This window comes from Equus przewalskii, chromosome 1 (genome assembly GCF_037783145.1).
Source record: "Equus przewalskii isolate Varuska chromosome 1, EquPr2, whole genome shotgun sequence".
Lineage (NCBI taxonomy): Eukaryota > Metazoa > Chordata > Mammalia > Perissodactyla > Equidae > Equus > Equus przewalskii.
The window spans coordinates 169,006,388-169,023,406 of NC_091831.1; the positions used below are offsets into that span (position 1 = coordinate 169,006,388).

Genomic DNA, 17,019 nt, shown 5'->3' on the forward strand with positions numbered 1-17,019 from the left:
GACCCGATTTTTTGGTGAGGGGGTGCTTGTTAGACACCAGAAATGCTTTGATGGTTTGAGCTCATCTTTACAATGACACCCTGTAATCCAACCCAAATTCCTCAGAAAAGCGTCCCTAGAAAAAAACTGAGAGGGAGTCATAGACCATTTCTCTCCGTTTTGATAGATTTCAGTGCCAGGAGTAGTGGAAATTCCGTTGTACAGCATGGAACTAGGACAAGAATGCAGTGGTATCAATTTTATCATCAGTGCGGTCTGGAATTATTAAGATTGGCTTTAAAAAATAACCAACTAACAAGCTTTTCTTGTCCTTTTTTTCTCTTTTCTTTTCTCTCATAAGGGGTTTGTAAACAAGCTGGATGAATTCATTCAATGGTTAAACGAAGCCATGGAAACCACTGAGAATTGGACACCCCCTAAAGCAGAGACAGATGGCCTTAAACTGTACCTGGAGACGCACTTGGTAGGCAAGACTGTGTTGCTCTTACTGTTAGTAATGGGAGGATTTTAATGCACTGTTTGTTTGTTTATGGATAATATCAATTTTATTTATCAGAATTCTTGTATGCTAATGAAACCAAGTTTTAATGGGGTAAACCGCAGAACTGAAAATTTACAGGCATTTAAAGAAATACTATGAAATCTAAATCCTCCATATTTCAAGCTATTTTTTCAAAACTTTTTCCAGAAAGGTAAGTAACTATTTTTAAAATACCTTAGAAAATTTTCCTAGACCCTTGCTCTTTAAAGCAATGATTGAAGGCTTTCTTCTTCTTAAAAAAAAATAATAAATGAGAGAGATAATTTTGATGACCATTCTAAGCCTTCTAGAATTCTTGTAAAATTAATGAACCTCTCATTATCAAGAGGGTCTACTTTATCTGTTCTACACTGGGTTATTTTAATAAAATATTTAAAATGATGATCTCCATCATTTTTGCTGCTATGTGGGTTTTTCAGCATATAATTAATACAACTGTCATTACAGTTGTCCCTGTGCACAGGGAAAACCATGAGAGGAAGTGGAAAACACTTGGATGAATATGCTTCTGAATATGTTAGAGGCAAGAATTATAGACTGGGGGACATTTGATGAACCTCATGAGGTTTTTACTGAATGCTTCAAATGGCCGATATCAATTATGAAGGGGTGGAAACCACATAGCGGAGTGTGATAAAGCATGAAGAAAGAGCACGTTGTCATAGGAAATGAAAATTCAAGCTTTAAGGATCTCATCTTTATTCCTTTCACTGATAGCATAAAATTGACAAAGGCATTGAACACGTATCCTTGGGCACCCATCTGTGGGGTTGATTTTCTGCCCCTCTTACACACTCAGAATTCGGATTGAATAAACATCGTGTGGGAGTCCTACATGTGTGCGAGTTCACAGGGCTCCAGAACTGTTCCCTGTGATGTTAAGTGAGAGAATGGGAGAGAGGGAGAAGAAAGAGAGAGAGAAGAAGGGAAAAAGAGACAGTGTTTTTGTTTTTTTGGTATTCGTGTTTTGCAGTGTGTCTTACATCATTGCAAGAAAAACACCCTCAAAATCCCATTGCTGCATGCAAATAGCCTTGTGAGTGATAAAGAATGACAGAACTGTGTGGGGGAGGGTGGTTGTATAGCTTCCTTTTTTAGAGACCTGGGTGGATGGTGTGTAAAAATGCCAATGACTCTAGCCACCTCTCTTGTACATGGGTTTTTAAATACTGCCCTTAGTACTCAATTCCCTGTTGAGTAGAGCCTTGATTTTTTTTTTAAAGAGGGCATTTCATAATAGCAAGATAAAGACATTCAGTGCTTTATAATGTAAATTGTATTAATTAGAATGTCAACTTTTCACTAGCATTGTTCTGACAGAAATTCTAATCTGTGTTTAAACAGGAGTATATGAACTTTATTTCACATTAAGTGTGCTGTCTTAATTTCTCTTGATTTAATATTTTATGGAAAACACACATTTAGTTTTTGAGGTCCCAGAGGGCATGGGAACATAAAGAGTACTTTAATTCTAGGCTATTTATTGAAAGCCATGCTGGGAGAGTATGAACCAAGGTCTCTCTTCTCTTCGGGAGTTGAGCAACATGGCCTCTTTGGAACCAATATGCACTCCCGTTCTCAAAACCACATTACGGAGTTCCTTACTTAGCATCTGTGTTGGCCTCTGTCCCATTCTAGCTGAACACTATCCACTAGAACTTTCTATGATGATGGAATATTCTGTATTGTATTGTCCAATGCTGGAGCCACTAACCACATATATCTACTGAGCATTTGAAATGTGGGTAGAGCAACTGAGGAAATGAACTTTTAATTCTAATGAACTTACATGTAAATTTAAATGGCCACCTGTGGCATGTGACTACTGTATTCTAGCCTTATAAATAACAGAACACTTTACAGCTGACTAATGAATTGCAGGTACCGTAGCCACCTCATAATGACATTCTCATTCCAAAGGTGGAAACCATTATGCCCTTTGCTGTGGAGCTCTACATTAGATCTCTACGTTAGATCCACAGCAAAGGGTCCTTCCTAAAATGTTTATCTCTTAAAAAATAACCTCATTTCTGCCTAATGATCAACACTTTCTTGAATGAGTTTTCTCCACAGTCATGTCTGATTATATTGGTTGAATAGAGAAAGCTTAGGTAAATCTTCTTTATCTCTGTTTTGCGAACAATGAGGGACTATGACTTACAGATCTGTTCACTGGATGTTTACTCACAATCTGAAATTTTGATTAGCATGGTGTAACCGTTACTGAAGATCTAGTGTGTGTGCATCACCACTGAGTGATACTTAAGGACAATTAACTGAGTCACTGTTATACCGCATGCTGAGTCTGTTACGCTAAATACAGCCTGTTGTTTATACATTTTTCAGACAAACTCTGAGTTACTCTGTCTCTCTGAGGATGATGTCTACATTGTCCTCCTGATCGATATTGTCAGTTATATTTTTTATTGTATTTTCTTATGCAGTGCTGAGTTAATATTGTTATTCTTCTCAAAAGAAGGCAAAAAAACCTACCTTTCCATAAAGAAAGTATACAACTAAGCCTAGAGATCTATATTCCTTTGTTCACCCTGCATAAGTCATTACTGCTTCTTAATGAGTGGGTAAGCAGTGTTTGCAAGATTATCCAGCATGTAGAAATAGTTATGAGTTTCTTTAAACATCTCTACAGATTCTATAGTTTAACATTAAATCAACAGATGTGTGAGCCCCTGAGTTCAGTGTCTTCTGTGGTTTAATAATGTATTAGAATAGTTGGCACTCTGCAATGTTTATTGTAAAGAAAAACACATATAAAAACAATAACAAAAGTTGTACATTTATATTTTGGTACTTAGTTCAATTATTTTCCATGACGGTAACCAAGGGTTTTCACTAACACAAATCAATTAAAGCTTCACAATACCTTTATGAGAGATATGAAGGAGCTTTATTTCAACTGTAAGAAATACTGTGAAATTGTGATGCTACATCAATGATTTTCCATGATAATTAATCATCTGCTTGCAACCTGGCTGCTCCTTTCAAAAATACAATTCCTATCTTCTTAGAAAATGACATTTTCAGGAAAATGTCATTCTGGAAAGGTATTTTGTGAGTATTGAGCATCCCTCTTCTTTGAAAATCACTTTTAAAATTGCATTGTATGCATACATTCTTGGATCCACTCCTTCCTCACCTCTGCCCACTTTTTAAAATAGCTTTATCGAGGTATAATTGACATATTATAAATTGTACATATTTAAAGTGTACAATTTTGCAAGTTTTGACCAATTGACAATTGTATACACCCATGAAACCATCACCACAATCAAGATAGTGAACATGCCCACCACTTTCAAAAGCTTCCTCTTAACCCTTTATAATTTCTCCTTCCCTTCCATCCTGGCTTTCCCCCATCCTTAAACAACCATTGATCTGCTTTCTGTCACTGTTAGGTTAGTTTGTACTGTCTAAAATTTTACATAAAGGCAGTCAAACACTATGTACTTTTTTAAAAACCTATTTCTTTCACCAACCATACTTATTTCAAAGTTGCCTGTTTCAACTGTTCATTTTTATTGCTGAGTAATATTCCGTTCCATAGACATACCACAATTTGTGTATCCATTCACCTGTTGGTGGACATTTAGATGTTTCCCTCACCACCTTTTTTATTGGCTAAAGAAGCAAAAGTCACCAAGAACTACATTTGAGTAGAAGAATCATAAATAGTTCTTGGCAAACGATTTAGATGTTTTTTCCTTTGAGAGAATTTATAGTATCTTCAGAGGTAGAGTGTTTTAGAGTAAAACAGTAGAGCAGAACAGCAACTTCTCCCTCCAGAGATTTCATTTCCTGTCCATTTCCTCCTGAAAAGATAACTCTGATCTCTCAAACAGTTTTTATACATGCCTAACTCACCAAATGGGTACCACATCTTATGCAATCAATTGCAGGAAAGCAAACCAGGAATTTTTTAAATCTGTAGTCAGTAAGAGTATCCAACAGGAGAAAGCAAAGTCAAACAGACGCCAGACAACAGTGCAAGAATTAGGAAGACGAACCAAGCTCAAGAGCCTGCCTTAAACTTGTGTGATAAATTTGCCTAGGTCACACCATGTCACATTGGGCAAGCATTAACCAACCGCGTAGAAACAGCCTTGGAAAACCACGTGCTTAATTCAAGTTGATTAATGAGGAAACATGGGAGTAAATGGTGATGGTGAATTCATATATATGAAGCACCTTGGAGTGCCAGGAAGTTAGTAGGTGCTGGGAATATGTGATGACTGATTTGGCTTCTTACTTCCAGGGATTTTCAGTCTAAAGGAGATGACCATAGGTTAAATGTAGTCGTCTTTGGACCCATGAATGATGTATGTAACATAATTTTGGGCAGTATACTTCTTGTAGGATAAGCAAAGTACTGTTCAGGGCACAGAGAAAAGTTTTGTTGGTTCTTCCTGAGGGTAGGAAAGGCTCAAAGAGGTAATTTGGTGTAGACCTCACACGCCATATATGATTTGTTGGATAGAAAGGGGAGGAGAGGAGATGGGAGGAAATTTTATGGGCAAGTAAGGCAGCTGTGGTAAGCCATTCGGTGTGGCTGAGACTAGATTGGTGCTGGGTTGGGTGGTAAAGGAGATTGAATGTTTTTTTAATGGATTGAACTTTTCTCTGGGGACAATGGGGACTCATTGGAGGTTTGATTTTATTTTAAAACAGGAGAGTGGCATGAATCAACTGTCAATTCCATGGGCATAGGGTCAGCTTGGCATAGATAACTGGATGAAGTCCATGGCTTTGATGAGAGAATAACTATGGGCATAATGGAAAATGGATTTGAGAAGAGCATTTGAAGGATATGTTATCACTGTTATAGACTGTTATCACTCTCTTTAAATGTGTTTTTTTTCGACTAATATATGGATATAACACAAAATTCCAAAGGTAAATAAAGGAAGGGAGTAAAAAGGTAGAAAATAAAAAAATAGGCCTCCCACCTATGTCCCCCCAGTCCAATTCTCCTCTCTTGAGGCGACTACTGTTTCTTGTTTCTTTATATCCTTTCAGAGTTATTCCAGGTATTTGAAAACAAATGCATATGTGTACTTAACTTTGTTCCCTTAATTTATGCTAGCACTAATTGAAAATCAGTAAATATAGACCTACTTCATCTTTTTGAATGGCTGCACAATGTTCCTTTTATGAATATGCCATAATTTACTGATAAAAATTTAGGTTGTTTGTGGTCTTTTTCTATTATAGACAGTGCTTCAGTGAATATCCTTGGATATTTATCATTTGCATAGTATAAGTATATCCTCAGAATAAATACCTTACATGTGAAATTTCTGGGTCAAAGTTTACATGCATTTAAAATTTTCGTGTATTGCCAAATTGTCCTTTCTTGAGATTGTACCAATTTATACTTAGCAATGCATGAGAACGCCTATTTCTGCGCGTCTTTGCTATTGGAATATGTTATCACGTTGGTTGATCTTTGTTCCTTTGATAGTTACAAATGGCATCTCACTGTAGTTTAGTTTGTATTTCTTGTATTTTAAGTGGCATTGAGTACCTCTTCATATTTTTAGGAGTCATTTGTATTTCTTTTCTGAGAACTGTCTGCTCATATTCTTAGCCTGTTTTTCTGTTGAGTCATTGGCCTTTTGCATCAGGATTTATGGGAGCTTTGTGTATATATTAAGGAAATGAGTCCCTTATCTGTGATATTAATAGAAATGTTTTTAAAAGAAACTATTTTTTGGGTTCTGTTCCAAAAGAACATGGATATCTCAACAGCTTAAGGAATCTGGGGTGAGGCAGACGTGAAGGCCAGGCTGATAAGCAAAAGCGTGTTTGGACTCCAGTCCTGGGAAGACCAGCATGTTCTACGGAGTTTGCTTACACTGTCATGGATGGAACGAACGAGCCTAAGATCAGGGAGGCTGTTGTTGAATGAGTGGATTAGATGATGTCTGAGCAGTGAGAGAACTGGAGAGGACGTGGGTCAGATGGGAGGTAGGAAAGAACAGAGGGGGTGGATTAGAGAGAGAAGGATGGATTAGAGAGATGTGTCAACAGTTCTCTTTTTGATGCTTTGCCTTGTCTAGTCGAAATCTCATTACCAACATCTGTTTCATCTTCGCGGGTCTCCCCTGACGTTGCTAATGTCCTTGAGCATAGCACAGGAAGGCCCGCAGCCCACAGTGACAGAAATATGACCAAGACTTGATGTGTGGAAGGGTGTGGAAACTGGCTGAAAGCTTTTCTCTCTGTGTGTGGAGTGGGACTGAAGCTCCAGGGCCATCTGAGGGGTGGGTGAAACCAGGAAGTGTGAACATTACAAGTAGTGTTTACATGGAAGAGAGGGGGCAAATACTACAAGAGCCCAGTGGTCATTGGGGGTATGTGCCAAAGGTGGAACAAACTTTGTCTTTCATACAACTGCTGTGATTAGGGGACTCTAGTTAAAGGCAAGCATTAAATTATACTCAATGGAAAAAATTCAAACCATATAAAAGAACATAAAATTAAAAGTAAAAAGCCTTCCCCTCCCTTGGGTAACCAACATAAACAGTTTGTTCCATATCTTTTTGAACCTTTTTATGTAAAAATGCACACATTTTAATGATTTTGCATTCATGTTATACATACTGTTCAATGACTGCTTTTTGTATCTAAACATATCGCAGACTTCCTTCTGTCAGTGCATTAAGGTCTACTATACATTCTAGCATATCCTTAATATTTTATTGTGTAGATGTACCACAATTTATTCAATCATTCCCATGACGATGGCCAGTGAAGCTGCCTCCTTATTTATGCTCTTGCAAATAATTATGCAACGAGCATTCGGGTTATTTTAGCACCAGTTGAGAATCTCTCTGTCCTGTTGTCCGTCTGCAGAAGCACTCAGGGCCCCCATGTAGTGAGAGTCTGTCATTCTCTAGGGATGGTTTTTTCTTTAGGTTCTAAAAAGTGAGTAGGGTCCATGTTTGTGTGTGTACAGAGTTTCGAGTCCAAGTTTATAGGGGTAACTTTGAAAGCCCACCTTCCAGAACTTTGTTGTTCATTTTAGGATCAGTGCCTGCAATTTGAGGTCCCTACCACAAGGTGGCACAGAAGCCCCAAAATCCTGCAGACAGTGCTGAGAGTCTTGGTACCCTTAAAGGATTTGAAAATTTTTCCCTGTTGTCATTACCTGAAGTCTTACAAAAACAGATTGGATTAAACTACTAATATGTCTGGCTAACAAAATCTCTATAGGCATTTTCGTGCATTTATGATCTATATTTAGATCTTCATGTTATATCCTATTTTTTATTAAATAGCTTTCATTTATATCGTAAAAGAAACAATATACTTCTCACAGAGTTTTTAGCCATACAAGAAAATTTCCCCAAATACATTCAGCCCTTTTCTTTTGCTTGCCCTCCTGTCTCCACCTCTGCTCCGTTTTTCATGGCTTGAGGTTAAGAGATGACAGGCCTCCCTTTTTCCCATTTGCTGGTGCCCAGCTCTCCTTGCCTCCCTTCTCTTCCGAGAAGACAGGTAGCCCTGGCCCAAGAAAGTGGAGCTTCACAAGACGGGCAGCTGGACGTCGCTGTTGTGCTCAGCTAGTGGAGGCTGTTGGTCAGACTTCGAAAGCCTGAGCTGTGTGAGTTTCACTGACACCTCCCTCCGTCTCACTGAGCAGAGCTGGTGGTCTCGTAGGAACTTGGAACTTCCATTTGCTTGTCCCCTTGATTCCCATCAGTTTAAAGGAAGTAGCTGAGACGAGTAGGGAGCAGCATTACTTCTCTTTGGGGGATTTGAAATGCTCAACTCCCGGCCTTGAGTTCCTTCCTTTGGTGGGTTGGAATGGAAATGTCTGTGGGGAATTTATAGCATGCAGGCATTTTGAGGTTGATGTGTGGGGACAGGAGGCTCATCATTTTGGATGTGTGAAAGTACTGGATCATAGTCCTTTGCTCATATAACCCTAATTCTGTGTATCTAGGAGACAAATGGCATTGTCTTTCCTTTTCAGTTACAAAGGATCCCTGGACTGTTCAAAGCACCTGGGAACATACTTTTTGCCTGACTCAGTTTAAGGACTTTTGCGCCATAACACCCAGCAGTTCTCATCATTTTGAAAATTATTGGTGCCTAGACATTTTACTGATTTGTTACTTATTTATTCTTCTTTTTAGGACATAATGACCGTTTTAAGTTAGAATGCCAGGGAAACACTGGATTTATTAAGACTTCCTGTTTAGGGCGGTGGTGTGCTGAGCACTCAAGAGAAAGTTTACAGACTGGCCTTGCCCTCCGGGGTTCGTGCACATGCCCAGCAATACTGTGTGTGGACAAAAGCCAGTGTACGACCTAACTCCTGTGAGCCAGGGTGCTGTCACCTGCCTCTCTCTCCCTGTGTAGACCCGCATGCAGATCCTACTATCTACTGTGTGGCATGGAATTTTGAAATCTTGAAACAATTCACCTAGTGTAAATGATATTAAGGTGAAAGATTCAGGCCTGAAACAGATCTTTACACTAGTCAGAAAAACGCCTGTCCTATCTACTGAAGGTTGTTGTGAAGATCAAAGAAGAACGTTGTATGTGAGGATACTTTGTTCGTTTTGGGGGGGTCGTGTGCATCTTCCTTGGAGACCTGAGAACATGTGGTGTGAGCAGCTTGAGTGTTCCTAGAGAAGCTGAATGTCTCCCCACTGACCCTTCCCTCAACGATTCACCTGTGACTGTCACCTAGCCTGTGTCTCTTTGCTGTCTCCTCTGACCCCCAGCCTTGCAAGTACATAATAGGTACTAAAAATATCTGCTGACTGAATGAATGAGCATTTGTAAAAGCCGTGGTATAACCATTACAGGCAGCAAATTATAACTAACATTATAAATCGTCAAACAATAACTGGGAATGTCTGCAAGTTAAAATATTTCCTCTGCTATTTCCAGACCAACATGGAGCTGGTCACAGAGCTTTCTGGTTGTTACCTGGTATATTTGTGACAAGGAAAACACCAATAGAGGGAAAAAGTAGGAATGTTTTCCTCTGTTTTCAGAATGTGACTCATCCCCTTTGGCAGAAAACATGAGGAAAATAAAAATGTTAACTCAGATATTAGAAAGGTTAAAAAAAAATTCCAGAGGTTAATGTTACTGCTTCAAAATATGAGGACTGTATGACTAGACAGGATGTTAATGACTTGACATTACAAAATTTATTAAATTTATTTTTCAAGCAGTTTGGTTTCTTCTCTCAAACGCATGAAGCATGTGGGAGTTGGAATAGATCTGCCCCAGGCTGCCAAACAAATTTTTAATGGAACTGGAGTCCTTCAGGGATTGTCCTAAATCCACATAATATTCTTAAGTCCCGGTGTTTGCAGTGGGACCTGTATATTAGCAGATGCACGTGTGAATAATATACTTGTATCCATCCATCACCTTGGTGACTCCACATCTGTAGGGGCTGTTGCACGTCAATTATTCCACCGCAGGGGGTAGAGAGATATTTGGGCCAGAATTGACCTCTTTTTCAATCAGGGCCTCAGAGAAGTGTGTTCTGGAAGTCAAATGGTCCCTTTAGAGAGAACCTGTGTTTGAGAATCCATGTGACCTAAGGTGGCCATGCTGGAAAGTCAATGTGGTTACCTGTGCCAGGTGTGGAGGCAGCATTCAGAAAAGCAAGTGAAAATTTGGTCAGTAAGAGGCACCATCCCCATTCAGGATCTCTCCCATCTACCTAATTCTCGCATCAGATATTAGCAAGTCTATCAGAAAAGAATGTCAATCTTAGTAAAACATATTTACCTTCCACACAAAAAATTAACTGTTTGTTTGAACAAAATTGTGATTTGTTTGAAGAGCTAAATTCACTTTCAAGTGCTTGGAAATATTTTTAATTTCTGAGGTTTCAGGAAGAAGGTCTTCTCAGGAAGAACGAGGATTTTTCTCTTTGTATCTTGGTGCCTTCTTTTTTTTCCCTAAAGAAAACAGTTTTTTATAATGCTTTTCTTTTTGATCATAAACTTGGAACTTCTTTTTCAAGAGTACATAGTGCTTTTTATTTTTTTAAGCTTCTGGTATTATACCTGTAGGTGTGTTGCGTATTGTCATAACTGATAAATCAGTGACAAATGTAGCCACTTCATTTTGTTGGGGAGATATACAATTGTGGTGGTGGCTGACCATTTGTTTAATTGTGTGGTGAGTACCATTTGATGAGAGGGTAAAGTTAAATTGATGATTTGGGCTATCTCAGCCAGGGTACAGCTTACATGGCAATTACACTGGGATCATCTAAGTGTAATTGGCAAGTAATTTTGTAAGCGAAGGAACATGACAGCTCATTTACATGGTGTTCACTGAGCAAAATTTGGGGACATTTATCAACCACTTCCAAGCGAAGAGTGATTGCACCAATATCTCCCAAAATGCTACAGCAGTTTGAAAGCTACGTGGAAGGTTTTTGGTACAAATCTTCATTCATTTGCTCCCTGAACATTTGTTAGGTGCCAGGCACTGTCCTAGGCACTGAGCATAGGAAAATGAGTGACAAGTTCTACTGTCAAGGAACTCATGAGTGGAAAGGAGACGCATCATCAATAGTTACACAACAGCGCAGTAAGTAAAGGTTTGAGCTCTGCCAAGGTTCTGTGGATGCTGAGGAGGGGAAATGGGAGAATGGAAGATGGTCAGGGAAAACTTGCTAGAGAGAGTGACACCTGACCTGAATTTTAAAGGAGGAGCAGGGTTTAGAAGGACTTTCCAGGCAGAGGTGCCAGCAAGAGCAGCATCTTGGAGGAGCAAGATGGCTGGCGTGAGGTGGAAACTAAGTAGTTCAGGCACATTTCACGGCAGACATGGGGCCGAAGAAGCAGACTTAGCCAGGATCTTAGAGGGCTCTGTAGGTCACACTAGAGGCTGGACTGTATCCTGCAACCTTGGGAAACCACTGGAGAACCATTTAAGAAGAGGAACATCTTCAGAATTGTGTTGTAGGCATACCACCTGTATAATGAAATGTTTTTCTTGAGCTATTATGATATGTTGGTTTCTGAGCTACAGGTCAAGGCTTTTCATCCTCACAGCAACCCTGTGAAGTAGGCACTAACATTTCTTCCTTTTTACAGCTGAAGAAACTGAGTACAAAGAGGTTGCCCACAGTTACACAGCGGGTGATGGAGGAGCCAGGATTTGAACCCAGGCTGTCCGGTTCCAGAGCCTGTGCTCATCAGCAGCATCCCACACGATGTCCTAGCCCCCTCGACCCAATCAACTGAAACTCCCTGTTTATAAGATGCATCTTCCCCCTTTCTCTCCACCCACCGCTAGACTGCGAGCTCTGTGAAGTCAGGGACTATGTTCATCTTGTTCACAGACACATGCCGCATGCTTAGGACAAAGCCTGCACCTTCATAGACAAGCCACAAGTAAGGAATAATTGTAGTTTTGAGGGGGCTAAGGCTGGAGGCTGCTGAAGTCAACCTGGCAAGGGGTGATGATGAGGACCTGAATCTAAGGCGCTGTTGGTCGATACGGGGTGGTGAGGATGAAGACATAAGTCAGCAGGGCTTGGTGATTGATTGGACGTGTGGATTTTGTTGGCACAGTCTCACAATGTCCCTGATTTCCAACTCCTACACTGGAGAGATGACTTGGCAAAAGAATCTGAAGCAGAGGGAAGCTCGTGCTGCTCTTTGCAGGGTTCTTAAATTCCTGAGAAGAAATGTTGTGGACTCAGGATGAGAAGTTGGAAGAAACTTCCCTGGAGACAGTTAAAAATAGAACGGACACATCTGCTTGGAATGGTTGAGGGACAGAGCTGCCCTGGGGTAGATGAATGGTTAGATGGCCTTTGGGATTCTTCCCTTTTTGAAAATTTTCTGGTTTAGAATAAATAAAAATTCTCCTGAGCCACCTATCCTTAACTGCCTGGCTTAAAGATAAAATAAAAGTGTCCAAGGACTGGAAAATATTGAGTTCAGATTCCTGGATTGTAGATAAGGAAACAGAAGCCCAGAAGGGTTAGATGACTCGTCCAAGGGCACACACTTGAGACGAAAGAAGACCCACATCCTTGGCCTCTCAGTCTGCGCTGGCTCCTCCCAGAATCTCCGATAGCAGCATCTATGTTTTGGTGCCCTCTGTGGACAGGCCTTTGCTAGGTGGTGACACAAAAGCAAAATCTTGGTATCTGCACTTAAGGAGTTATTGTTCGGTTGACAATAAGTGCCACTTGTTGCTTAAAGATGCCGTAAAATACCATTAACTACATAGAATGGTTGGAAAATAGAGAAAAGGAATTTAAAAGTCTGTAATGATTTTTCTTTAGCCCCACTCGTTACCAGGCACTGCTTCCAAGCTTTACAAACATTATCTCTAATTCTTGAAACAACCCAGAAGTTAGGTAGTGTTATTTCCATTTTATATTTCCGAAAGCTAAAGCACAGAGAGCTCATTTCACGAGACCGGACTGTGTTAACTGCGCATCCTCCCCTGCAGAAACGGCGCTAACCTTTTGTTGTATTTCCCTACGCTTTCCTTTTTCTACGCACTGGGGCTGTTCATTTACATAGCTTTCATTTTATCATAGATACAATTTTAAATCTTCACTTTTTTGGCTTGTCATGTGTTCTATGTCTTTTTATGTGATTTCATAGTCTTCATTTTAATGGCTGTATAATTTCTTATCAAGTTTTTAGAAGGTTCTTAAACAAAGAGATGTTTACTGATAAAAATCTCTTCATTCTTGGCACATATAGCATTTGGAAGGTATGTTTCTTGTTTTGAGGAGCATCTGACCATCCTGTGTGGATGGCATTGGAGAGGAGAAGAGAAACTGCCAAGCTCTGAGCAGGGGATCGTGGCTTTCTTCCCTGCCCAGAGCCCCCCTGGGAAAGGCAGGATGGTGCTGGGCACAGCTCAGCGTGGAGCCTGGGCAGAGATGGCCTGAGGCAGGTAGCAGGTGACTTTTCAAGCTTCTGTCTTTCTGTCTGAACTCATATTCTTCCTCCTGCCCTTGTGAAAAAGCAAGTTTTCGTTTTCTTAGGGTAGTAAAAATCTTTTGTGTGAAGAAAGTGTCATCAAGTGCCTTATTCATCAGCATATATACCATCTCTTTAAAATGACAGTGGGAGTAAAAGTTCATCAGTTCAATATGTCTTTCACATTTGGAGACTCCTGACTAATAACCTCTGGTATTTATCATCAGAACAGCCAAAGAACTAAATTCTGGCACATGCTGCTCTCACGCACTGAGAAGAACTTAAAAAGGCAGAAGATTTTCTTCATTTTTCCTTCTTCCATTCATTTAGAAGAAAAAGCATACCTTTTTTTAATTAAAAAAAAATATGAGCATGCAGAAACATCTGGCCTGTATTACCATAGCAGCCTCCTAAATGGCCTCCTTGTCTCCAGTCTGCCCTTTTGAAGTCAACTCTACACAACAGCCAGAAAGATCTTTCTAGAACACAGAACTGCACCAAGTGCTCTCACATGTTGTTGGCATCTTCTTCCATGACTCTTTCATGGTTCTTGGAGTTGAGTACCTTGTGTAACCACAGCTCCCACCTCCCCTGCTTGCATCCTATCCCAGCCACACCAAGCTGCTCGTGGCTCCCTGTTTCCTGCTACCATAAGGAGTGTCTCCAGGCCCATATACAAATCAGTCCTTTCTGCACAAGCTCCCTGCCAGGCTGTGCAGAACCTGGCTCCCAGCTCGGGCTCCCACAGCACCCATCCAGCACTTACCACACTCATGTGGAATATGGCCCACAGTCTTGTTTTTACTGGGCCAGCATGATGCTTTAATTTTTTTTTTAATTAAATCTCATTGGACAGGGCATATCACTGTTGAGTTTAGGCCTCACCACTCTCTATTATACACCAAAACCTAATTACACATTTATTCTATGCTGGGTCATGTAAGGCTGCTTGCTTTCTTATCTCTTTTACCCAATAGACTATAAGATGCATGTGCCAGAATCGTAAATTGTTAACTTTTGTGTCTATAGGTCTGGGAGAGACTGCTCAATAAATATCTATTGTATTAATTTATGCTTTTAAAATAACTAAAATTAGGTCAGGAAAGACTCTGAACTCTTTTTGGCCTCTCTGTTCACAAACATAATACTCACGGGCCTCAATGGACCTGGCAGACACTAACAGTGTTCCATGGGGATGATTGGAAGTCTATGTTCCTGATATGATGCTGCTAAGACAGAGCCACTTTGGAACTTTAATCTATGAATGTGATTTTGACCTTTCCCGCTATTTCCTGTACCAGAGATCCATATCTAGTCTCCTGATCCCTTATGAGTAGTCATTCTTCACATACGTCATAGTTTTGTCCAGCAAGGCATATATTTCCTTGGTTTCATTTCATATCCACATGACCTCCACATTCCCATCAAACTAGGCTCCTCAGAAATTTGAATGGAATAGGATTGGATGTAGTATTTTATCTGCTTTGTAAGGTCTGATCACGATCAATGTACAATCAGCATGCTTAGCCAAATTTGGATCCTGCCAAGAAGTAAGGCACCCAGATCTACACAAGCTGGTGAGGCTACAGGTGCAGTAATGGAAGGACCTCTGATGTGTCAGCTTTTTGATAATTTAGTTCTTTGTCTCAGTCACTGTATTTTCCATTTCCTTAGTTATTCTCTTCTAGATGTTCAGTTACAAGCTGCTTTAAAGACGTTAAAAAAGGTCTGCTGTCCCACAGGACCCAGATTACTCATATTTATGGAATTTCACATAATCAGTGACATAGCACTGTGGCACCTGCCTATGGCAATGTTGTTGCCATAAATTAAATTTCTAGAAAATGCCCCGCACTTTCAGGGAGTGCTATGGATGTTGCAGAGGGACTATGTACCATAAGGCACTGCTGAGGAGACGGGTTAGGAGCACAAAAAAGGAAATGTGACTAAGTATCATGTTCAAGAAAAAAGAAGAAAGAAAATAAAATCCTTTCGTCTAAGCTTCCTTCCCTAGGGAAGAAGTGGGGGCAGAATGGGGAGTGCTTATTACAGAATCCTTTAGCAGCCAGAATTTCGTTGACAATTTTGTTAATGTGGCTGCTTGGCTGCCTTCTCAGAGGCCCATTGTGAATTCCTTAGTTGATATTATTAATGGTTAATGGGTGCACCTGAAAATCAAGCAATACTGTACCATTTGGGTCATAGTTACATTATATAGTTCTTTCCCATGGCATCAGGCTTATCAGCTTATCTTTTTCCTAATAATAAATACCTCATCTTTTCCAATTTCCTCATCAAATGCTTCCACGTCATCTTGAGGCAGAACCACATCCAGCTGCATCTGTTCTGTGCCCTTGGCTTCAATTATGTCAAATTATCCCACCTCCTCCCAGGTCATTGGTTGGCTTTTGCTCTGAGACAAAGGCCTGATGCACTCTTTGGAAGCTCGTGATTGCCAACCACTCGGCACAAGTGTGTTGTAAGTAAACAGAGAATCAAAGAGTGCATTAGGCTAAATTTACAGTTATGAGGAAATCTCTAGAACAGGTTTCTTCCTAGGTTTTGGCACTCTCGGGTTTATCTCAAGTGCTTTTTTTCACCCCATCCCTTCTCCCTGAAACACACATGTACCTCAGTCTTCACAGCATTGCTTCAGAGTTGAAGATTTCCACCACAGTGGCGAAAAGTAAATGCAGCCAAGTTTGGCTAAAAAGTAATACATATTTATTTTTTCATAGATATTATATAGTTTGGATTGGCCATAAGCATCAGGATTCCCATACATTGCCATACTTTATCTTATTTTCTTATTTATTATTTTTTAAGATTTTGTTTTTTTCCTTTTTCTCCCCAAAGCTCTTGGTACATGGTTGTACACTCCTAGTTGTGGGTCCTTCTTGTTGTGGCATGTGGGACGCCACCTCAGCATAGCTCGATGAGCAGTGCCATGTCCGTGCCCACGATCCGAGCCAGCAAAACCCTGGGCTGCCGAAGCGGAGCTTGCGAACTTAACCACTTGGCCACGGGGCCGGGCCCCTGCCATTCTTTATTTTATTCAACCAAATACCTGTAGCTGAAAGAGGACAATACAAGAAATAGTGAACAATCCTTGGGGAAACCTCATATTGTCTCTTTCTGTCAAGTTTGACTGTTTCTTGTGCTTTTAGTCCGATGAAATGATTTGTCATTTTGGAGTCAATTTTTTTTAGGCAAAATTCTCATCTTTGTGCTTTAAGACCTGATCTGTCTGTCCCTATCTTCTTCATTTACAGCTTCTTTTGATTGTTTTGCTTGTTCTTCTGAGCTTTGAAAAGGTCCCTTTTCTGAGCTTTAAAAAGATCTCCACTAAGAAGAGGAGAGCCAGGGCTCACCACTGAACATCCAAGATGACTCAGGCTGCACTTCCTTCTCCTAGTGGCATGTGCAGGTGTCCTTTGATGCCAGAAGCCATGCTTTATACCCCCTAAGTCGCTATTACCCGGCCCAGTGTTCAAAATAGGCACAATACATTGTTTCTAAATG

The 17,019-nt window shown here is 40.3% G+C and overlaps 1 protein-coding gene across 21 annotated transcripts in view; it reads left to right on the forward strand.

The window, feature by feature from the left end:
• AKAP6 (A-kinase anchoring protein 6) overlaps positions 1 to 17,019 on the forward strand; it is a 503,988-nt gene that overhangs the window by 280,951 nt on the left and 206,018 nt on the right. For all 21 annotated transcript variants that reach the window (XM_070587794.1, XM_070587721.1, XM_070587757.1 and 18 more), the window contains one exon: positions 341 to 463. In XM_070587794.1, the coding sequence (XP_070443895.1) occupies positions 341 to 463 (123 nt within the window). The remainder of the gene's footprint in view (positions 1 to 340; positions 464 to 17,019) is intronic.